The sequence below is a fragment of the Lontra canadensis genome, unplaced genomic scaffold (assembly GCF_010015895.1).
Source record: "Lontra canadensis isolate GAN:19392208 unplaced genomic scaffold, GSC_riverotter_1.0 scaffold38, whole genome shotgun sequence".
Classification (NCBI taxonomy): domain Eukaryota; kingdom Metazoa; phylum Chordata; class Mammalia; order Carnivora; family Mustelidae; genus Lontra; species Lontra canadensis.
In genome coordinates this window covers 17,545,732-17,569,846 of record NW_022631032.1, presented here as the reverse complement: position 1 = coordinate 17,569,846, position 24,115 = coordinate 17,545,732, and the positions used below count along the sequence as shown (strand labels likewise).

At 34.5% G+C, this 24,115-nt stretch overlaps 1 protein-coding gene and 1 long non-coding RNA gene across 4 annotated transcripts in view; one reads left to right on the top strand and one right to left on the bottom strand.

Annotated features, from left to right (window-relative positions):
- Positions 1 to 24,115, bottom strand: part of CAPN7 (calpain 7) — a 41,903-nt gene that overhangs the window by 8,989 nt on the left and 8,799 nt on the right. For 2 of the 3 annotated variants that reach the window (XM_032869727.1, XM_032869724.1), the window contains exons 4-16: positions 23,562 to 23,629; positions 21,406 to 21,606; positions 19,599 to 19,685; positions 14,852 to 14,978; positions 13,564 to 13,649; positions 12,225 to 12,318; positions 10,646 to 10,792; positions 9,395 to 9,501; positions 8,412 to 8,532; positions 4,123 to 4,267; positions 3,895 to 3,994; positions 3,254 to 3,389; positions 2,676 to 2,751 (exon numbers count right to left, since the gene is read on the bottom strand). In XM_032869727.1, coding sequence (XP_032725618.1) covers positions 2,676 to 2,751; positions 3,254 to 3,389; positions 3,895 to 3,994; positions 4,123 to 4,267; positions 8,412 to 8,532; positions 9,395 to 9,501; positions 10,646 to 10,792; positions 12,225 to 12,318; positions 13,564 to 13,649; positions 14,852 to 14,978; positions 19,599 to 19,685; positions 21,406 to 21,606; positions 23,562 to 23,629 — 1,495 coding nt within the window. The remainder of the gene's footprint in view (positions 1 to 2,675; positions 2,752 to 3,253; positions 3,390 to 3,894; positions 3,995 to 4,122; positions 4,268 to 8,411; positions 8,533 to 9,394; positions 9,502 to 10,645; positions 10,793 to 12,224; positions 12,319 to 13,563; positions 13,650 to 14,851; positions 14,979 to 19,598; positions 19,686 to 21,405; positions 21,607 to 23,561; positions 23,630 to 24,115) is intronic. The other variant, XM_032869728.1, reaches the window with a different exon arrangement.
- On the top strand, positions 1,251 to 14,426 carry LOC116874765. The gene is made up of 3 exons (XR_004384056.1): positions 1,251 to 1,480; positions 4,490 to 4,492; positions 14,408 to 14,426. It is a non-coding gene; the product is annotated as an uncharacterized LOC116874765 (long non-coding RNA).

Genomic DNA, 24,115 nt, shown 5'->3' with positions numbered 1-24,115 from the left:
AAAATCAATGCTATACCATTTAGCTTTTTTAGGAATACTGAATACTTATATAATCTATTGAAAAAACTAAACATTTTAGTATCTCAAACAGGTAATAAATCTCTAATGCTTAGAGTGGTGTGATCTAGTGTGAGGAGAAAAACAAAAATCTTGAACAAGATTTTTAACATTTCTGTGCCTCAGTTTACTCTCTTGTCAAATAGAATGATAGAAGAGTGTTTTTTAATTCACTTGAGTGTTGTAATGAAAATAAAATTGTAAACCAGAAATTATTTTTTTCTGAAAAGGCAGTATCATTATATGTAAGAGGGAGCATTGTTTAAAAAAAAAAAATCCAAATAAAAAGTGTAACAAAAATATTTTTGAAGTTCAAAAGCCATATAAATATCTTAATGCTAGGAATAGCTACTCACAATATTTGTGTTTTTTTGGTTGTATAGTGGCCAACATAATGAAAAATGGGAAATTTGGCTAATTTACTTTTAACCCTTGAAATCATATGTGCCATGCCCATTCTGGAATATCAAAATCTCTTGATATTGACTGACTGATAGGAGTCAGGGCCTGTCATGTAGTTTCTGTACCCCCCCTTCCTCCGCCTCCCCCTCTCACCCCGTGTTAGGGGGATGAATATCATGTTTTTCTCTCACTAAATAAAAATAAGACTTAACGAAACCACTTTCTTTTGCCCAGCCTTCTTGAAAGAACTGTCAATAATTGCTTCCTTACCTCCCAGTCTCTCCTCAATCCACTCCATTTGGGCTTCTAAGCTCACCTCTCTACCAACTCTGTTCTTGTTAAGGTCAACAATGACTACCAGGATGCTAAGTCCAATTATTTCTTCTCTAACCTATCTTACCTCTAAAATAACAATAGATGCATTTGTCTTCTCTTTCCCTCATGAAACACTGTCCTCACTTGGGTCATGTACATCTTACTTTATTTCCTCAGGTACTCTGTTCTAATTTTTCTGCAGTAACTTTCTTCTGCTCAACCTTAAGCTGTCTGAATCCATGGTTAGGTCCTGGGTGTTCATCTCTGTACCTACAACTCTCTCAACTGGCAGTGTATACAGTCCTATCTTCAAAAGGCATCTGTATGCCCCTGATTCTTCAATCTGCATCTATAACCCTAACCTTATCTCAGAACTCTACCCCAAAATCCAATTGTTTCCTTGGTTTCTATACCTGGATATCTAATAGGTATTTTAAGTAAGTAACAACAACAAAAAAATTAACTTTTGCTTTTACTCCACAACAAAACTGCTTCCTTTGCCCCACGCTCAGTTTTTGCCTATCTCAGTAAATGTTATAGCAGCTTTTTATGAAGTAAGCCAAAATGACAGAAATCATCCTTGATTTCTCTTTGCTCCCCAAAATTAACTAAGGTCCTGACAATCCTACTGAAACCCAAATCTGTCCACTCCTCCTCATCTACACTCCCTTATTATGCTAAGTTCTTTCTCAAAATCACTAATTTTGTACTTTTCCATTTTTTGCCCCTGCCAATATAATTCTACAAAAAATGGTCTTTAAAAAAAGTTTTGTATCATGTCATTTTCCTGATCAAGGCTCTCCAAAGATTTTCTATTACACTTAGAACAAAATCCAAACCCTGGTGTGGCTTACAGAACATCATGTCACCTGAGCCTGCATGCATACCTTTCTGACCTCTTGATACAATACCACCCCAGGCCTACTGGCCTTTTTTTCGTTTCTAAAAAACACTCTTTTTCCCTCATTTTAGAGTCCTCCCACTTGTTATTCCCTCTGCCTGTAATGCTTTTCCCTTTATTTCTTTGCATGACTGATTCCTTTTTGTCATTCAGACTTCCTCTTACCCCTTCTCAAAGAGGCCTTCCATGGCCACCCAACCAAAGCAACCAATCAGTCACAAACACATAACCCTACTTATTTCTTTACAGACACATCACTACCTGGTAATTTTCTTATTTCTGTCTCTCCAACAAGCACATAAACAGTTCCTATGCTTAATATATGGTAAACTTTTTTTTTTTTTTAATGTGAAAGGAAAGTGGTTTCAATATAGTATATTAAATGCCTCAGGAGCCCTACAGAGGGAAAGATTCACTTTGCCTGGCAGAAAAGTTATCACAGGAAATAACATATAAGCTGGATCTTAACCATGTTTATTACATAGACTAGGGTAAGAGGAGTAAGTGGGTAGAGGAGAGGGAGAGGAGAGAGACTTGGGAGAAGAAACTGTATGAAAAGAGGGGAAGCAAGGGCATGGAATGTTCAGGGGTAATCAGTACCTCACTGAAGGCAATATGAAAAGCTGTGGCCTGAGATAAAAGGCAACAGAAAGGTTAAGGTCAGAATATCAAAAGTCTTACAAACCATGCCAGAGAGCTTATATTTTATCCAGGAGCCCACAGAAAACCATAGGATTTTTGATCACATAGGATTTAAGTTTTAGAAATAAAACTCTGACAGCAATATGCAAGAATACAGGAATCTCAAATTCCTGAGGTCTCTAAGTTAAAAACAAATCAGAACAAAACACCAAAGTAGCATAAATACCACCATGTCTGTTCGAATGGTTTTTATTAGCCTATCAGCATTATTTCTGCATATTATTTACATAAAGTTTGTCATTTTAATCAGGCAAATAAAATTTTAATGTTTGTTTGAATGTTTGTCTACTAAACATACCTGGGTAATAAACTTTTTTCCCATCAGTCTTGTATACAACCATTGTGATAAATTCTCGATTATTTGCAAAATCATCCTGAAAGTACAAAGAACCCAATATAGTTAGGAAAATGGGCTCAAAATGCTCTTAGTAGGAAAAAAATTCTAATTTTAATAGCATTTCAGCTACTTAGTGCTGTAAAAACTGCTTTTCTGAATTAAACTCATTTCAATGGACCACCACATTGTATAAAGTAATATATTAGATAAGACTCTGAGGCTATTAAGATTATGGTTATGGTTTACAGAATCAGGCCTAATGATTTAACATCTTCAAACCCCCTTCAGAGTATTTTAATGATAGTATTCTTAAGACCTACATAATCAAGCTCAAAACCCTGACAAGCATAAACTCACATTCTTCTTCAAGATTTTAAGTATATAAATTTCCTTAGAGGTAAATACACATTTATGTAATACAACACTATCTTCACGCCACCTATATAAACGAAACAGGCTGGTGACCAAATTACGTATCTTGTTCACAACGGTCTAATTATATTTTTTAAAGTTTCTGTATGGGACATGTAAGAAGGTACCTTGTCTGTTATGTGTCTACTAAGCAAAACCCAAACTGCTGCGCCCCCTTGTGGACACTGCACCTCCAGTTTGTACTGGGGGTTGTTGGCCAGACTATAGGCATCTTTCACAGGTCCTTGCTTAGCATCCCAAGTACTAAAAAAGAAAGCCAAGAAAGAAAACAGTAATTAAATTTCTCATTGAGCTACAACAAACTATTTTTAAAAGTTTTGTGTTTCTAATACAACTAGGTTATCAGGATTTTTGTTTTATTGCTTAAATAATTTTTGGGATAACCAAAACAGCATATAAAGAAAATAACTATCACATGGCAGTCATTCGCAGGAATGACAAAAAGAATGCTAATCTTCAAAAGCTAATCCTTGGGGCACCTGGGTGGCTCAGCTGGTTAAGCGACTGCCTTCAGCTCAGGTCATGATCCCGGAGTCCTGGGATCGAGTCCCACATCAGGCTCCCAGCTCCATGGGGAGTCTGCTTCTCCCTCTGTCTCCTCTCATGCTCTCTCACTCTGTCTCTCTCTTGAATAAATAAATAAAATTTAAAAAAAAAAAAAAAAAAAAAAAAAAGCTAATCCTTATATTTTACGTGATAAAAGTGGAGACTACTATAAAGCATATTCTGAAATATGCAAAAAAGTTACCTATGAATACATGTTGATTCTTTAAAAAGACCTGGATTCCAGCTCAAATAAATCACATCATAATACTGGCAGAGATCATCCCATGAAATCCAAAATATTCCTGAAAATTAGATGCCTGTTAATCCATACAATATCTTAATGACAAATGACTTCAATCAGTTAATACATTTCATATTACTAAAGCATGTTAAAGATCGAATGGTATCAAAATTGAAAAGATGTATTTACCATTGTCTATTTTCTGAGCTGTTCGAGGATCAAAGTTTAAATATTTTTGTAACTCTGGGGTCCAGTTTTTTACATCATTTTCACTGTATCTTCCTTTCCAACGTAAATGACTCCAAGGATTTTTCAGCTGGATAAATCGCAGCCCCTATTAAGAAAAAAAAAAAAAAAAGTTGCAAAACAGTTTTACCAAATTTTTATTAGTTATATCATGCATTTTCTAAGAGAGGCTGCATTTTGAATACTGATCAATACTTTTCCTTCCACATCAACTTACAATATTCTTTAATCAATATTTTCACTACATAACATATCTGATGCCTACCTATTCCCAAGAGCTATGCTGTCCATATGGTAGTCACTACCCAAGGGGGTAATTAAAATTAAAATTTTTTTAAATAAAAAAATAAAAATCAGTTCCTTAGTCACACTAGCCACATTTCAAGTGTTCAAGGACCATGTATAGCTATTGGCTTATGCACTGCACAGACACTGAACACTTCCATCATAGTAGGAAGTTCTTTTTGACAGTGCTGCCTTAGAGCACCATGAATTTCCCACTCTTTCAAAGCCTACTCTGCTCTGGCCCCACTTTATTTTCCAGTACTCATACCCTTGGCTCTAATTTAGTCTTTTCTCTCATCATCCCCACAAATAATCCTTATTTACCCATGCTGTCCCCCTTTCCTGGAAAGCCCTCTCATCCATCCTCCTCCCTTAAGATCCTTTCAGATACTCCTTAGCTTTTTTCTCCACTGATTCTCTCAATGAAGACTGCAGCAGTGAAGAAGAGAAAAAAACATGGACTTTGGAGTCAGAAAGAAATGGGACCAAATGCCAGCTCTATTAATTAGCTTTATGGACCTTTGGTGGGTCATTTACTCTCTGATCATTTGTTTACTCACACATAAAATGAAGATTATAATGTCTCCTAGAACCTGTTGTGAAGATTAAATAAATTAACATATCCAAAATATGCAAAATATTTAGTAATTAGTAATGGTCTTCTTTTAATTACTACTTCTTCTCTAAACTTTATAACATTAATATTCTATATTACTTTAGTTTAAAACAATTAATATTCTATCTTGTTTCCTACTTGTGCAAATGCATGAGTTTGTCTCCCCAATGAGACTGTAAACTTGAAATGGTAACACTACTGTCCTTTTTCAGAAGTCTTGACTGAGTTTATAAAACAGACTGTTAAGGTTATGTTAAGTAAGTGCTCAACAAATACTGGGTGTGTCTACAGAACTCATTACTTGAACTCAGAAAATCAAAAGAGCCTGTAAATCCAAAAGAGTGTTTGTCTTATTTTAAGCAGTCAAATTAGGAAATTGTATTCATTTTCTAATGATGTCAAACTATTTGAGGGACATTTTTGAAAGATAGAGTCCTCAGCTATTTTAAATGTAGCAAATCATGGCCTGGGAAAGATGTGATATCTGGGGACATTCATTTCTCTCAGGAATCTTCAAATTCCTTTTCTCAATTTCTTCTTACCACTTGTCCACTCTTGCCCCTGCCACACAGATATTTAACCCCCCCCCCCCCATAAAACCTAGCTCTACATAAGTAGGATATCTGCCTCCTGATCCCAGGGTCCTGGGATGAGTCTGGCCCCGGGTTACATGCTCAGCAGGGAGCCTGTTTCTCCCTCTGCCCCTCCCCCTGCTCATGCTCTCTTTTTCTCTCTCTGAAATAAATAAAACCTTTTCTTTTTAAAAGATTTCATTTATTTGACAGAGAGAGACACAGTAAGAGAGGGAACACAAGCAGGGGGAGTGGGAGAGGGAGAAGCAGGCTTCCCGCTGATCAGGGAGCCCAATGTGGGGCTCAATCCCAGGACCCTAGGATCATGACCTGAGCCGAAGGAAGACGCTTAATGACTGAGCCACCCAGGCGCCCCAATAAATAAAACCTTAAAAAAAAAGTATATTCAGAACCCTAACACTTTTTAAGGAAAGAATATAAAGGAGAGATAATTGCTAAGCTCTTTTGGGGCAGGTGCCGGTCATCACTGACATTTTAAGGACGCTAAGAAGAAGTTGTAGATTTTGTTTGGAGACCCTGCAATTCAGAGGCCCTGAGTAGGGGAAAAAAATGTTAAGACTAAAAAAGGATCTTGCTTATGATAAAACATTCCATTTTCAAAATTATTTCCAAGGGGGAGCAAATGAAAAGACTTGGACAGATTCAAAAATCCCTTGGTAAGACATGTTGTACTTAGAGACAGCAGCTTGAAACTGAGATGTAGCTTCACAATAGACTATGAAACATAACCTCAAGGACACAACAAAATGACCCAAAGGACTGCTGAGACAAAAGTGCAAAGATATTAAAATACTCAAGCTGGTTAGAGACAAACAAAAAGGAAACATTTGTATTAATAAAATCTTATTAAGTGAAGAAATTCACAAACGTAGAAGATTGGCAATAGCTTTTGTCTAAGATTGGGTCTATCTGCACAACAGAGGTTCTAGAGATAAATGCCTAATGAGATAAGTATTTTTGGAAATATTTTAAAATTCAAGTCAGGACTAAGGAACTGTCTCAAAATACAGACAGCAAAACTAAGATAAAAATGATGAACTAAACTAAAACGGCTGCTACCTGAAATTCTTTACGGACATTCAGCAAGCTTTTAAATGTTTTGTTTTCACATCAAACCACAGGTGCCTATTTCACTCATAAGTTATTTGTCTGGTTTCCTTTAAGCAATCACAACAGACTTATTATTCAAAGTAAATGACACAATTATCACAGAAAATTTCTTCAAATTCAAGCTTACTTCTATATTGACTTTCATTATCTAAATTTAATTGTCTTTTTATTACCTCACTGTTGATCACCTACCAGGATTTTTTTTTAATTAACATTTTTTTTTGAAGACTTTATTTGTCAAAGAAAGAGAGAGCACAAGCACAAGCAGGGGGAGGGGCAGAGGGAAAGGGAGAAGCAGGTTCCCTGCTGAGCAAGGAGCCTGATGTGGGACTCAATCCGAGGACCCGAGACGAAGGCAGGTGCTTAAGTGACTGAGCCACTTAGGCATCCTGATCACCTACAAGGATGTTTTAACAATAAAATAACATACACATAGTATTAAATAACAGCAAATGTTATGGCCAATGTTTTGACTCATTTTTGTGGAACACTCTAAAACACATTTCTACACCAAGCACAAATCTCTCAGCTTATTCAATTTCACATATGTTTTTATTTTTTTTTTGCTTTAGGTAATCAATTTTTATGCTTTTAAAGGAAAACACTATTTATTTTATACACAATGGTTAGGGATATAGTAGTGGCTGATTTAGAAAGCCTTGAGACTAGATAAATTGATATTGCAGCAGGTCCCTACAAAGGCTTTCATACTTCATATAATTCCACATGCCATAAAAGAAAATCAATCAAATTAATACACAGCAGAACACTGTCATTGTTGATCGATCACTACTTCCTGCTGCAAGTTTAAGCAGGGGAAAGTGAACACATGGCTAGTTAAACTTTCCAGGGACTACACAGCTTAGGTACTCTCTATCATCAGGGATAAAGAATCCTCCCTTAACAATCTCTGTACTTTCTAATCCATAGAACAGATCTCTTTTTCATTTAAAAAGAGGTAATCAATAACCCAAGAAGTAATAAAGTCAACTATTTCAACATTTGAGCAGAGAAAGAATCTGAAATGTCTGAGAGCATGTGAGGGCTGCTAGGAAGAGAAACATTTGCAAATCCATTGGCATATTTCTTATTCATAGATATTCCCCTTTTTTTGTCCTTTCGTAAATATTTACTGAATGTCTACCAAGCTCTAGAGCCTAATGCTATGACTACCCCCAACATCAGCAAATAGCTCAGAACCTAGAGGGCTATGTGTTTACCTCAACAAATTTTGAGACAAATTTAATGACTTTAAAGAGGCAAAAGGCATTTCTGTTTTGTCATCAATCTCTGCTATCACTGCCATTACATTTCCCATCTTTTTATTTCATAATTTCTAATGGTCGAGGTCAAATTATTTAATGTAATAGGTAGAATGATTTTTAAAACTTCATCTGAACCTTGATATGTCAGTATTCAAAAGCTATTATACTATTGATGAGCACTGAGTATTGTATGTAAGTGATGAATCACTGAATTCTACTCTAGAAACCAATATTGCACCGTACGTTAACTACCTAAATTTTAAATTAAACAAACAAACAAAAAAAAGCCTATTACACTATTTGGGATCCTTGCAATGTCTTACAATCAGGTATGAGAAAGAAGAAAAATATGTAAAGCAAAACCTTGAACTCTCTAATATCCAAAACAGCATATGCATGTGTGGGAACCAGACCCCACTTCTCTCCTTCAGCTTCAGTCATCATTCCAGTTGATGCAGTGATGAGGACATCCCCTTTGTGAAACCTGGAATGACCCCAATAGACAAATAACTAAAAGAAAACATCATATTTATACCATCAGATCACACTATCTTTCCTTCAGTCTAATAGTTTACATGAAAATTTCCACAAATTTGACATCTTTTCTAAAATGGGATATTCCCAACACTCCTTAGAGAACAAGAACTACGTTTCTTTTCACAACATATCAGATAAATTATTACACTGTCCCACCCTTCTCCAGTTTTAGATAATTATAAGGTAAAAACTTACCAATGAAGGAAAGCAAATGCTAAGTTTTCAAATGATTTACAAATAAAGTTGAAGATGTCAAATACACTTTGTCAAATCTTTGAAATTTTCTAGTTTCACTACTGAATATGTATTACTGCACAATCTTCCCATCTCTATCTATGGATTATTCATTGAAGGCTTAAAAGCTATCTTCCTCTTTATATTCTCATACTTCTCTTTTTCTACTTTCCCTCAAAGTAAGTACTTAAGAAGTAGGAAACAATTTGCCTATATGACATATTCCAAATTCAAATGTTTTGGATTATTTATAATCTGGATTAATTGTCACTATCACTGAGGATGACTGAGGGCTGGCCATAGCAAGTACATAAAGTGAAGTCCATTTTCAAAACACAATTTCCTGGGGGTACCTAGCTGACTCAGTTGGAGCACGTGACTCTTGATCTGGGGGTCATGGAGTTTGAGGCCCAAGTTAAGTGTAGATTATTTAAACAAACAAACAAAAACAAAAATGAAAAGTAAAACCAGAATTTCCCTAAATAACTAAAAATACAGCCTCTGTATTATCTCTTCTAAGGCATGAATTTTTAAAAACTGCCTCTTTTACTATCAAAGAGAGAGAAAATGTTTACCTTTGATAAAGCATTCTGAAAGAATTATCCTTACTGAAAGTCTGGCTATCTGAATGCATAGCAATCCTTTCTGGTATCCACCCAGTCAGTGCATGAAGATCAATATTCTGCAACATAAACACATTTTCAGGACTGTCAATATTGTTTCCAAGCTCTTTAATAAATCCCCATGGTAGCTATTAAATATCATCGATTGTTTCCGACCAGTAATACATTTCTTATTTAACTCAAATTCCTACCCAGATTTAAGCACAAGTTTATTCCTTATAATCTCTGTTGTTTTTCCTGAACGCAACAACTGTCCTACTGATAAATACAATGAAAACTAAAAACTAAAAACATGTTACAGATAAAAGCTGCTTTAATAATTTAGTGAGTTCTTAGGACAGCCACTTTTCTAAAGTCTTACATATATTCTCATTCTTTCTCTCTCTACGCTACACTGGGTAAATTAAAAGGCACTGAATTAGAAACTAAACTATAAACATATTTGAAGAACAGAACAATTGAGCATGTAGGCCAAGAAGAAATTTTAATATCCTATTACATTTAAGTATGACCTATACATTCTTTGCCTAGCATTATAAGAACCAGGAGTGTGAAGAAAGCCTGGTACTAGGTGGGAAACTAATCAGCTATGAAGGATGGATAACTTGCACACATTACTTCATTTAATCTTTCCAACTCTGAAAGGTGGGCATTATCCTCATACTACAGATAAGCAAAGATGCTAGGAATGGTTACATACCTTTTCTAAGGCCACAGGCTGGTTAGTGTCCTAATTCAAAGTTATACTAATCTAGTTTCTGGCATAAGCTCAGTCTACCTCATCCAACTAAAGGACACTGGCACACACCTTGATTTTGTAGGTTAAGCAGTATTAAGACTGGGAAAAACTAAAAAACAAACTCCTTGAACCTGAATTTATAATCCAAAGAACACACATAAGGATGACAATATGACATATCCCTTTGATCTGAAGAGACTTCTTTGGAAAGGTATGCTGTATCTAATTGGTCTTGTATCTCAATGTGACAGCAGACTTGCATTTTAGACTTCCCTGAATCCTTTACAATGCAGTATCCTTGTGAAAGCAAATAGTTTTCCATAATAAGGTGATTGATTAACATTTTTCAGAGGTTCAGACTCTGTTCATTTTCCTTTAAATAAAAATATCATCTATAATCTCTCAAATTTAAAATAGTCATATTAGATAGCATAAGTCTGAGTCTGGATCCTCCTGATACTTACCGAATTGGATCCTGGGAAATCATATCCTCCCATGACCTTCATATATGCTTTTTCTATGAGAGAAACCCATAATTCACTTTTGTTGTTAGAATAAGAACAAAGCAATTCTCCCTTATGATCAACAGGTAATTGATCATCAATGATCACCTGGAGAAAGAGAACATTAATTTCCTTAGGTGGTACAAAATATCTTAAAACCCTTTCTATCAAGGAAAAAAAAAAACCCTTTCAAATAAATGAAATAAAAGACATAATATGCTCATTATTAAAGTAATGATAGCTTCATATTTCTAGAATCTGCTCAATTTATAAAAATTATAAAATTATAAAAAATGTCTTTATTCCATTTTATAGGCTAATCTCCCTATCATGTGATAACCTTGAGCCAACTGGTTAAATGGATCTATATCATCAAAATTATTACAGATTCTAGAAATGTACATTTTATCTAAAGTAATTATTAAAGGGCCTCACTATTAAGGTAAATAATATTACTACATGTAATTTTAACCTAAACCTGCAAAAAGACTCATGTTATGTACAGTTGTAAATGTAGAACATTATGGCCAAAAGATATATTTAAGTAATACAGGAAGTGATCACCACAAAGATACAGTTTCTAAGTCACAATATGAAGTGATTTGGGAAATGAGAATAGGAAAAATTCTGATCTAACACTAACAAGAGGATTATGCAACTACATTTTCAAAGATTCTTTAAACAATGGGTTAAAGACTACAGAAAAAATTATTCTCAGTGATTCTGCTTAATTTTTAAGTAATCAACTAGAGCAGCGGTTCTCACAGGGTTTTCTTAGCAGCACCGGCATCATCTGGGAACTTGTCAGAAATGCAAATTGTGGCCCCACCCCACAAACTGAGGGGTGCAGGACAGCAATTTGTGTTTAATTAAGCCCTCCACGTGATTTTATACATACCAAAATTTGAGTGTTACTGAGCTACTGAGCAACTTCTTAGACTGAAAGCATCAGGGGATTTGTTTAAATATAGATTCTGATTCAGTAGGTTCAGGAAGGCGTTAAATTTTGCAATTCTAACAAGTTCTCAGATAAGTGCTAATGTTGATCCATGGACCTGAGTAGACAAGAGCTAGAGAATCCCAACAATGCCAGGCCATTACATAAGTTCAGAGTTCTTAAAGAAAGCAGTGTAATTTCAGGCTGTATATATTTCACAAAAGAAAACATAATTTGAAAGATTTCTTAGGTTTGAGGTTATGACTATATATATAAACTCTTGTGACCTTATAGTTTGCCCGATTTCCTTTCCCTTTTAATCAATTAAGAACTATCAGATTAAAGTTCAAGCATTAGTAATCATTAGCTCAATGTTACTTTTTGAAACTTTCTATAAATTTCACAAAATCATTTTTAAAAAGACTTTCTTAACTTTTATTTTTAATTATTAACATACGATGTTACTGGTAGCAATATGCATAACACCAGACTCAAATTCTTTTTAAAGGTTACACAAATAACATTTCTTAATGATTCTACTCAATATTCAAAGGTGGGGAAGGAGAGAGAGAAGGGGTTGGGGTGGGGAGAGGTATTATTCACCTTTCTTGGGACACCATTGAGGTGAAGTTTTACCATATACTTTCCACATGGATTGTATTCTGGCTCACCATCCTTATTCTGAGGGTAAATTATGCTTTTGTAAGGAAAATAAATATTGAAATACCAAATTAATATTCAATATAAACTACTATGCAGGATATTATATTTTCTTTAGACATATGCTATTGTCTTGGCAATTTTATAAAAATAAACAGAATATTTTTCTGTGATAGGCTTAGGAAAAGAATTTCACCCTAATCAAAGTGCTTATTTAATATAAAGAAAATATCTTAGGAGATCATAGAGCTGGGCACAAATTTCACAATACTCTGAAAAATACTAAGTTTTTAATTATAAACTCTAATAAATTTTCTAATAAGTGGATATATTTTAATGCCAGTTAAAATAATCTTCTCTCACTGGCTCAAGAAGAGACCATCATTTCAATTAACAAGAACTAAGGCAACTAACTACAACTCTGACAGAGATAAAGTTAACACAATTCTGATAAAGCTACACAAAATTATCTAGTAAGACATTTGTATCAGTATCAATTATTTTTACACTATATATTATGTACTTATATAATCTATTTATCCAAGATGGCAAATAGCTTAAAACTAAGGTCTGTGTTTAATTTATCTTTGTGATCTCAGGATTTACACAAAAACCACTAAGGAAAAGATGCATGAAATATTATAATGCTTAATTTGTATAATAAATGATCTTTAGCTAATAAAACTAAAAAATTGAGAGGAAAAACTATTTCAGTAACATTTCAGCACATTCTAAAGCAGTTTTAGCCAAAAGAAATATTTTCTATTTTCCAGGTGCCATATTAAAAGTTAAAAAGGTGACATTTTAATATATTTTATTTAACCAAACTTATCCAAAATATTACTTCAGTGTGTAATCACTATAAAAATTTGAGGTATCTTACAATTTTATATTTTTTTGGGCTTAGTTTTCAAAATCTGATGCATTTTACATTTACAGCTCATTTTGATTCAGACTAGCCCTTTTCAAGTATACAATATCCACATGCAGCTAGTGGCTACCATATAGCATAATATAATTATAAATATGATATGATTTTACTTTGACCAATTTTATTTCAAAACATACCTATTTCATATGTATTAACACATGTATATACATTCTTAAGACTATTTTATGAAATCTTTCCACATTCACAAGTCATCTGTTTAACATATAGGGCCACAATATTCTTAAGTGATATGCCTTCTTCACTTTCTATGCAGATAAAACCAAAGCTGTTAACTTCTAGTCAAGAAACAATTATAGGAAAAGGGCTAAAGGGACAAATACAAAATTTTACCTGGTAATCAACTTCTTATTAAATCGTCTTTCATAAGCTGCACTGATAGCAAGTGATGCGACAAAGGAACAATCTGATACTATTGTCTGTTAATAAGAATGTGTTAATTTATTAATTCATTCATGCAATTTCAACATTACAACAATATTTAAGCACTACACCTATGCCGCTGACTTTTTATACTGACTTAACTGCTGCTTGAATACCAAAATGAACAGAAATTCTGTATTGCAAACTCATATATATTTTCTTCAAATAAATTCCAGAAAAATTGAGTAAAATACTTCAATAAAGTTAATTTAGAATAAATATGATGTATTTCTTACATGGATAAAAGCATACTCACTGAACCCACAAGTTTTTAATGATAATTTAAAGGCATTTTTAAAAAAGTTTATTATAATATGACCAACTAAACTGAATATGCACATCAAAAGATTCTTGAATCATAGTATTTCAGGACCATTACTTTTTAATTTTTTTAGGATTGTATTTACTTAGAGAGAGACAGTGAGCACAAGCAGGGCTCGGGGGTGGGCAGAAGACTTCCCAGACTTCCTCTGGGAGGGGCAGAGGAAGAAACAGACTCCCCACTGAGCAGGGACCCCCCCCCCAAAGTGATCCCAGGACCCTGAGATCATGACCTGAGCGGAAGGCAGATGCTTAACTGATGAGCCACCCAGGTACCCCAGGACCATTATTTTTATACTAACTGGAAGACATCTGTACATCAATGCAAAACTTAACTGAATAAAGTTTGCAATAAAGCCATATTGTTGTTACACCATTGAGTTTTTTGAATAAGCTTAATATCTTTCTTTTTAAAAAAGTATCTGTTTCTCAGGGTGCCTGGGTGGCTCAGTAGATTAAGCCTCCGACTCTTGATTTCAGCTCAGGTCATGAGACCAAGCCCCGTCTTGGGCTCCATGCTCAGCATGGAGTCTGCATGAAATACTCTCTCCCCCTATTCCTACCTCTCCTCTCCCACTTGTGTTCGCTCTCTCCCAAATAAAATCTTTAAAAAAAAATCTATTCTCTTATTAAGGTGAGGCTAAGATCCTCAACTTTTTCATCTGCAAAAATATACTGATAAAAAGGGTCTATATAAAAATCTGCAATTCCTCAAATCAGTTATTCATACTCATTATCTCAGTATGCAAAGTGTTCAGAATTTTTCCAATTATACTCATGCATCTTGATACATAATAAAAACTAAGAAAACCCCCAAATCTATATTCAAATTACTTCAAAATGTTAGCTTTCATATAAAAGCATATAAAATGTTTACCTGCTTTATGCTAAAACTGGACACAGTATAAATCATTGTAGGATTGTTGGTGAGGTCTTCTGGTCGTACCCATTTGGAAAATGTAGCTTTTTGTTTAGGTGATAATGGTAGCTTGCCCCATCTATCACTGAGGTAATAACAAAAAATAAATACTACTACTACTAAAATTAATCTTTAAAAATGACACAAAACAAAATTAAATTTCCTAGAGATTTATTCATTTATTTTTTTGGTATAATGATCATAGCTATTGTATCATCCTAAAATAATGCTCTGGTAAAATCTGGCTCTTTACACTTCACCATGAATCCAGTCAATGTGCTCATTCTTCTCAATTAGAAAAATATAAATTTATTATTGCAAACAGGAAAGAAACTTAAATTCACTCATATTTACTTTAAGAATATACTTTAAAAGTTTACATTAGCATATTTAAGAAATTCAGTTTCAGTAAAATGGAACCGTTAACAATAATAAAAGCTGATTCAATTCAAAAGGACCTAGGAAGCTATAGATCCTTATGTTGGGTCTTGATAAACTCTTTTCTGCAAGGCTAACAATGAGAGTAGCTAATTGCTGATTAATAACCATGTGCCAGATATCATGCTAAAGTATTTTATATACACTGTTCACTCAAACTTTAAGACAATTCCATTAAAGCAAATATTTCTGGAAAAGGCTTAAAAGTGATTTAATAACTTGCCAAGGTCACACAGCCAAAAAGTGGCAGAACTGGCATTTGAATCCAGGTCTAGGGTGCCAGATCCACTATTCTTATCCATTACCCTCTGTGTGTTGGGAATATGCTGTGTGGTATTTCTTGAAGACTGATATATAGCACAAGATAAAAAACATCTACCTTTCCTCAAACCTCTTCTAGAACAAGGGTAATAGTCTTGAGATTTTAAAAGATTTCTAGGGTAATACAAAGTTTATGACAAGCAAACTGAAGCAAATATAACATTTTTTAAAATTTTATTTATTCATTTGACAGAGAGAGATCACAAGTAGACAGAGAGGCAGGGGCTGGGGCTGGGGGGCGGGGGATGCAGGCTCCCTGCTGAGCAGAGAGCCTGATACTGGGCTCAATCCCAGGACCCTGAGATCATGACCTGAGCTGAAGGCAGAGGTTTAACCCACTGAGCTACCCAGGTGCCCCTATAACATGGTTTTTAAAAAAAATACAGACACTAGGAGAAAGGTGGTTTTGTGGTCAGGTGTTATCTACAAACTCCTACACATTGTTTTCTTCATTAGAGGACATTTGTAAATGTTTAATAAACCAAGATTTATGTAAATTTCTTAGACTATTATATGTAACACTTCTCAAACTTTCTGATGATCATTTCATAGAACCACTAGTGTTCTGGTGTCATTTTGGTACCTGTTTACGAACAGTAGCTGACTAAACAGAAAGTAAGTTGAATGAATTCAGAAGAATTTAAATTTTAAAAAATTTTAGAGAAATTATATATAAAGTCAATTCAAATCTATAATTATATTGTATTATTAACCTGCTGTATAAGGATACAGATTCTTTAATATCTATTCTCTCAAAAGTCACCACTAAGTTATCAAATTCAGTGTTTTCTTATAACTTTAAAGATATTCAAAATATTTTATAAATATAATTTATATTCACTTTAGGATTTAAAAATAAATGACCCGAATAGAAAAAAAAAAGGTTTAAAAATTACTCAATCTTTCTCACCAAAGATTCATAAATTGTGGAGTCCTTTTTTATCAGTCTGTTACCTTTGAGTTTTGAAATATTTATTGTTACTTTTTCTTCTGATTATTCTACTGTAAAATAATCTAGAAAAACAAGAATGGAAAAATCTTGCTAGAGTAATCTAGTATTTATTCTTGATTTTTCTCCAAATTTACTTAATTCAGCAAGTACTTACTGAGTACCTACTAGGTGCCAGACACTGCACTATGCACTGGAGCATAATTAAAACAGACATGTTCTATATCCTTATGAAACATAATCCAGTGTGGAGGACTGGCACTAAGTAATCTTATATAAAACGTATAAAATTCCAATTGTCACCAGTGCTATGCCTAAATTAAAGGAGTTTGCATGGCATCGTATTTTACTGTTTGATTATATTGTAAGCATTTTCCCATGTTATTCAATTTCTCAAAAACTCGATTGTTCATGGCAGTATAGTATTATTCTTATAGGTGTTTTGTTGTACGAGCACTAAAAACACGATTTATCTTAATTTATTATACAAAGATTAGAACTATAAGTTTATATCCCTACTTGGATATAACCATCAAGAATGTATTATTCTAATACATTCACACTTTCACAATTACAATATTGTAATTTTACAATTACAATTGTAATACACTGTAAATACAATTACAATACATATTGTAGTATTACAATATTGATGACTATCTTCTATATATAAATCTTTGACTACATCTATGAACATTTTTTCAAATTGGTCTCCTGAAGTGAAATTACTGGTCAAAAGGATAAACTTTTTGTTTGCTTGTTTGTTTAAACATTTTTTCTTTCATTTCTTGTATTTATAAATAGAAAAAATGATGTTAAAAATGACGTATTTATAAATAGAAAAAAATGACGTATAGATAAATAGAAAAAAATGACACATCAGATATTTACAGTGGTTGTCTCCAGATAGCCAAACTAGGCGATTTTAACTTTTTTTTTTTAAAGATTTATTTATTTGACAGAGAGAGAGAGTTAAGTAGGAAGAGAGGCAGGTAGAGAGAGAGGGGGAAGCAGGCTCTCTCCGCTGAGCAGAGAGCCCGATGTGGGGCTTGATCCCAGGACCCTGAGATCATGACTTGAGCCGAAGGCAGAGGCTCAACCCACTGAGCCACCCAGGCGTCCCTTAACTTTTTAAAATATTTCAAAACTTTTGCAATAAGCATGTTCTATTTACTAGAAAAAAATCAGAGTTGATATTACATACCAATTGTATAAAAGGCTCTGTAAAGAACAAAAGGGAAAAGTATCTGAAATGTACAAACTCTGTAATATAATTTAGAATTTAACAAGATAATTATTTCTCTAAGTTAACACTTATTATATAACAATTTAACAAGCACTACTAAGTGCTTTATATATTTTTTTAAAGATTTTATTTATTTATTTAACAGAGATCACAAGTAGACCGGGGGGTGGGGAGAGGGAAGCAGTCTCCCTGCTGAGCAGAGAGCCCGATGTGGGGCTCAATCCCAGGACCCCGGGATCATGACGTGAGCTGAAGGCAGAGCCTTTAACCCACTGAGCTACCCAGGTGCCCCTAACTGCTTTATATTTTATTAGTTAATTTAATAGCAGTAAGGTAGATTGTATTCTTGTTTTAAAATCTGAGACAGATTTAATAACTTGCCCAGCATCATACAGCTTACAAAACTGGACAGTTGAGCTCTAGAATCTGTGCCCTTAGTATTGATCAATGCTATTGAGCTCCTCTGATATAAAAATTTCTTAGACTCCAATCAGTAACTAGCATCACATCATTGCCTGGGTGAAAAAAATTAGGTTGACAACTCACTGGCTAGATGTCTAATTTTTGCTCATCTAAGCATAGCAAAACACTAGAAAATGGGAAAGCAGCTCTTTTGTTCTTTACAGAGACTTTTATACAATTGGTATGTAATAAATATCAACTCTGAATTTTTCTAATAAATAGAACATGCTCATTGCAAAAGTTTTGAAGTATTTTAAAAAGTTAAATCACCCAGTTTTGCTATCTAGAGACAACCACTATAAATATCTGATATGTACCTTTACATCATTTTTTCTATTTATCTATAAACATAAGAAATGAAAGAAAAATAAACATATAACATCCAAATTTTCTTAGATTTACTATATTGAAAGCATTTTCCCTACATCTTTCAAAGATGTTTTTATTCGTAGCATACACACTTACTATAATAATATAGAAGTGCCATTATTTATTCATTCTCATACTGTTGGCTATTTAGTTTGTTTCATTCATTCATTTCATTCATTGATGAATGCCCTTATTATGCACATCTTTAGTCAAACTTTTATTTCCTTAGAATTAGTAGATGCTGGGAGTCATGAACCAAGTAACATTTTTAAGGCTCTTCCCCCCCGCCCCCAAGATTTTACTTATTTATTTGACAGACAGAGATCACAAGTAGGCAGAGAGAGAGGGAGAAGCAGGCTCCATGCTGAGCAGAGAGCCCGATGCAGGGCTGGATCCTAGGACCCTGGGATCATGACCTGAGCCGAAGGTAGAGGCTTAACCCACTGAGTCACCCAGTTACCCCCACTTTTAAGGCTCTTAACACAAGTCGCCACTGTCCTGGAAGGCTGTGCTTATAACTAACATTTTTTATAATTAACCCTTTTCTGAACTGGACTTTTTAAAGTAAATAATGACACCGTTATCATTCTATTCCACTTTTCCATTCAATTCTTTCTTTACTGACTTTGCTATTGTGATTCAAATACCAATTCAACAAATATTTACTTTGTGCCAGGTACTGTGCTAGTGTAATGGTAGGCAAAAGAAGATCCATATGTGCCCATTACCAGGCAAATGACCACACAGATACTCTTGCTATGTTGCCTTACGATTTTCCCATAGCTGTACTTCTCTTCCAAACTCTTTTACTACAAATTTTGATTTCAAGGCTATGAGCTAAATTGGATTTCAGAGTATGGAAAAACTACTGAAAAATTAGAATCATCTTGGAAGTAAAAAGTACAATAGTGCTTACTTACCAGAAAGGCATTGGATAGGCAAAACGTTCCCTCAGATCAATACTCATGAAAGGAACATATTCTATACCATTTATTTTTGATGTTGTCCTATAAAATACAAGGAAAAAAACCCAAAGTAAATATCTAAGTTTACCTTAACTACTAATCTTATCTGAAATTTATATGACAAAGTATGGCACTATAGTAACATTGACAATCTCATGTTGTTGATACCTTTATTTGAATAAAATTTTCATAAAATTAGTTGAATACCAAAAAATAAACAACTCAATTCAATTCAGTAAGACTTAGTCTCAAGGCTTACATCCTTTACAACTAAACTATGGTCTCAAGATAAGCCTGTACTATAGGTATTGAGAGTATCCTTGACACCAAGACACAAAATGAATTCTATCCTAAGCTCAAAGGGAGAAAGCAATTGCTTTAGTTACTTTGGGATTTAAAAAAACATGACAATTACAATTCTGAAAAATATGTTCTTCCTATTTTCTGGTTATGAAAATGAGGAATGTGTAGTGCAAGAAGGAAGCTATAGCCACATGACAAATTAAAGAAATGTGGCTTATAGTAGCTTTGCATGTTTTACATGTATGTTCAGTAGTATGTATCAACTATTTCCTTCTGCTTCTTTCCCTCATTTTATTTAGAAGTAGTTACAGGGTAGTTTCACGACTTAGCCTTTAGGTAACAATATTCAGTGAGACTGTGACTGACTTTGAGAACTAATTAATACAGTGAGCAACAGATACAATGACTGTGTATCCTCATTTTTGAGAGGATGAGAACTTTTCACCTGTATGAAGGATAGCTGAATTCTGTTAGGTAGAAATATTATTGTTTTGTTGCAGCATGAAATTCAAATGTGTGTAGAAAGGAGCACATGGATGCTAAGTTGCCTCAGTGTTAGACTGGTACTATCTCTGAGCTCCAAAACCTACCCGTCTTTGCCTTGCTGTGTGTTGTGGGGAGTTCATATGCAATTTTTCCAGGCAAAATGAGACACATTAGAAGAATTAAAATCTTCAGTAGGAAAAAAAAAATGCCTTCAGGTGACTGCTACAAACGAAGGAACCCTTTCAGCACAATTTTAGGAAATTAAAAGTGAGCAACTACAAGACTTGCACAGCACTAAGCAGCTTGGATCTCCTCCAACTGAAGAGCAGCCACACTGGCTCAGAGATACATCCCATCTACACTGGCTCAGAATGCAATCAACAGGATTTCCTCGTCTTTGTTGTTTGCATTTATAATATACCCTGAAGCTGCTTGTAGACCCTGAGTTAGCAAATTTTTTTTATAAAGGACCAGACAGTACATTGCTTTGGCTTTGCAATGAGGTCTTTGTCATCTATTCTTCTGTTTTTTGTTTTCTTTTTTATAATCCTTTAAAGAAATGTAAAAACTAGTCAAAACTTCAGGCTTCCCTTTGCTGACCCAGGCCTACACTATTTCAAGGTTAACAGTTTTCTCCCTGTCAGGGCTCTGGTTACCAGCTACAGAGATGATAAGTGGTCCACCATAGCTCTGTTCTGCTGTTTGACCTTTAGTGTTCAATTTTAAAGTATGCCAGAATTTTTAGGAAAACACATGTCTGGTAGAAATGCTAATATTAAAATATACCATAACACATTTTAACTATTTCACGTAAAGGCTATATGACAATATAATTTTTAATTTCATAATAAAAGCACAACACACTATATAACAAGGATATGATTACAACTCAGCAAACCTAATGAAAATAAAATTACTGGAACTGACTATGTTAACAAAATTATTCATTACAATGAATCATAAAATTATTTACCTGAGAACTTCTATTTCTTCTGCTGTATATCTCTGTCCTTGTGCATCACATGATTGTGGACTTATAAAGGGTTGAGGTCTTTCCAGGAAAGGACTAGTCCCTAGAGGAAAATGTGCTCGCGTTGGAGGTGGCTTTGGTTTGATATTTGTTGACTTGATTTTGCATAACGGTTTTGTTAAAGGCTCACTCAATGCTTCTGCTCTGTAACAGAAAGAGGTACAGAAAAACTGTTCTAGTTTTTCTTCTCACATTTAAGATTTCCAGAAAATAAAACTTATTTCAAGAACCAGTCAAGCACTCCTAATGTAAAATTAGTATAGAAGATTCATACATATCAATCAGCAGTTCACTTCTTAAGCTACTTCCAAAATTAAGTATTTCACAACTGATCTACAGTAATTGATAATATTGCTGCTAACATTAATTCGGCACAAACTGCACGTCAGAAACTATGCAAGGTAAGGGGATACAAGAAAGTATAAAATGCAATCTCTGCTCTTAAGGTGTTCACAGTTTTGAGGGGGAAAGAAAGACAACTGCACCTAAAGTGACAGATGCCAGATGTGAGTGACCATACAGGCAGATGGTATTAACTTAATGACCAAGAAAAGAGAGTCAGGGGAGGTTAGTCTGAATCGATGTTTGAGCTGCAGAGAAGTCCATCTGGGGAGTAAGGGAGCTTTCTAAGGAGAGAAGAGCATGTGCAGAAGTATGAAACAGCATAGTGAGTTAAGATAACTTCAAAAAAAAAAGGATGAAGACCCTATGAAAAGTACAAACAGGAGGCAGGAGAGGAGACCAGGGGAAAAAGTTGATCATGGAATGTCTCACATGATATTCAAGGGGATTTTGGCTTTGTTTTGTCAAGGGTTCAGTGAGCTAAAAAACACAAGTTCTTAACTTGAGGTCCCCATGTGAGCTCCAGGAATCTTGTGAACACTTTTGAAATTACATAAAATGCACCCAAAAGGAATTTTATGTACATTTCTCCTAGAAAGATGACCCATAATTTTGAACAGACCCTCAGAGGAGACAATGACTGACCCACCCCTCTGTGTTAAGTAAGGATGCACTAAGAGGCTACTGGATGGGCTATCCACATAGGTAATAAACATCACCTCTGAATCTGACTAGTGAAAAAAGTGAAAATGGACATGATAACTATGTGTCAAGTGCCCATATCCTCATGAATCTGGAGAGACAAACTAAATGTTAGATGACAATGAAAAGGAAGGATGACTGTTAAACTTCAATTTTTAAAAAAAAGGACTAGAGGTGGTACAGTTACCAGGTCAGACCCTCAAAAGGAGGTAATTTTATTAATTCACACTATAACTAAAAATGCAATTTCCATCTTTTTCCTTCATATGTAACACCCCTTAAGAGGTGTATTTCTCTTGTGCAAATCTGTTCATTCTCAAATACCTACTGAACACATATGGTATGTCTGGCACTCTGCTAGGTGGTTACAGCATTGACCAAAACAGACAAACTTCTCTGCACTCACAGAGTTTACACAGAGGGTTGGGGGTTCAAAGGGACACAGACATTAATAACAAACATGAAAAACTGGTAACTTTCATATACCTTAGAAAGTGGTTAGGAGCTTTGGGAAAGAATATTTATTAGAATGGACTAATAGAAGGAAACTATTAATAGAAGGAAACTACTGGAGGAGATTCCATTTTAAATAAAATGTTTAGGGCAGGCTTTTTTGAAAAGTTGACGATTTGACCAAAGAGTTGAAGGAGCTACATACACTGTATAGTTTGGGGTATGTGAATGGTTAAAGGCCAGCTCACTCTCAATTTCTCTACTTTTAATAGTAGCTCTGGAAGGCTTTCTGGAAGTTCTCCCCAGAAATCTGGTATTACACAACAGAAGGAAGTCTTCCACTTCAAATATAATCATTGCTTTACACATAGCAAAAACTAAATAAAACAGATCTTGGCTGATCTGTTATTTCTTGAGTTTAAAATAGGGAGCCAGAGAGGAATAAATTCACCCAGAGGAAAAAGGTAGACTTGCTCTAGATCTCAGCTTGGAGATGGAGGTTTGTCCTATGAACTCTATGACATATTTAGAGAAATCTGTCAAATTTAAGTAACACAGTACACTGCTATCCATGGATAAGAACTTGAGTGACCAAAACTCACCTATCTAGTGCCTGTCGAGCCAACTGTTTCAGTTTATTTTGCAGAGTTTTATCAGCAGTTTCATAAGACTTAAGAGAAAGAGAGACAGACATTCTGAAGCATAATTCTTTTCTTTGCTTGATCCATATTTCTAACAAAACACTTATAATGCAATGTATTTCTTCAAATAATGAGAGAATAAACAAAGATGACAATTTGTTTTCATCCTTAAAGGTATATTTAAAATAGTGTTGAAAACTTGTCATTGAGGTAAACCTGAAGACCACTTCATGTGATAAATGAACTACAATTTTAAGAACATGGTGCCATGGAAAAGCTGAGCAGCAAGAAACTGAAGAGACTAGCACTTATCTCAAAAACTCAGGCCAGATGGTTGAACAAAAAGGTAGTCCTCTGACAATACTGAGAACACCACTCTCTATCATTCCACCTCACATTCCTGTCAAATGCACTGCTCTTATGCACTAGATGCCCCTAAACTTAGCTGTTCCAACCAGGGTCCTCAGGAAGCAGTAAAAGCCACTCAGCACATAGATTTCACACTGCAAATGAAT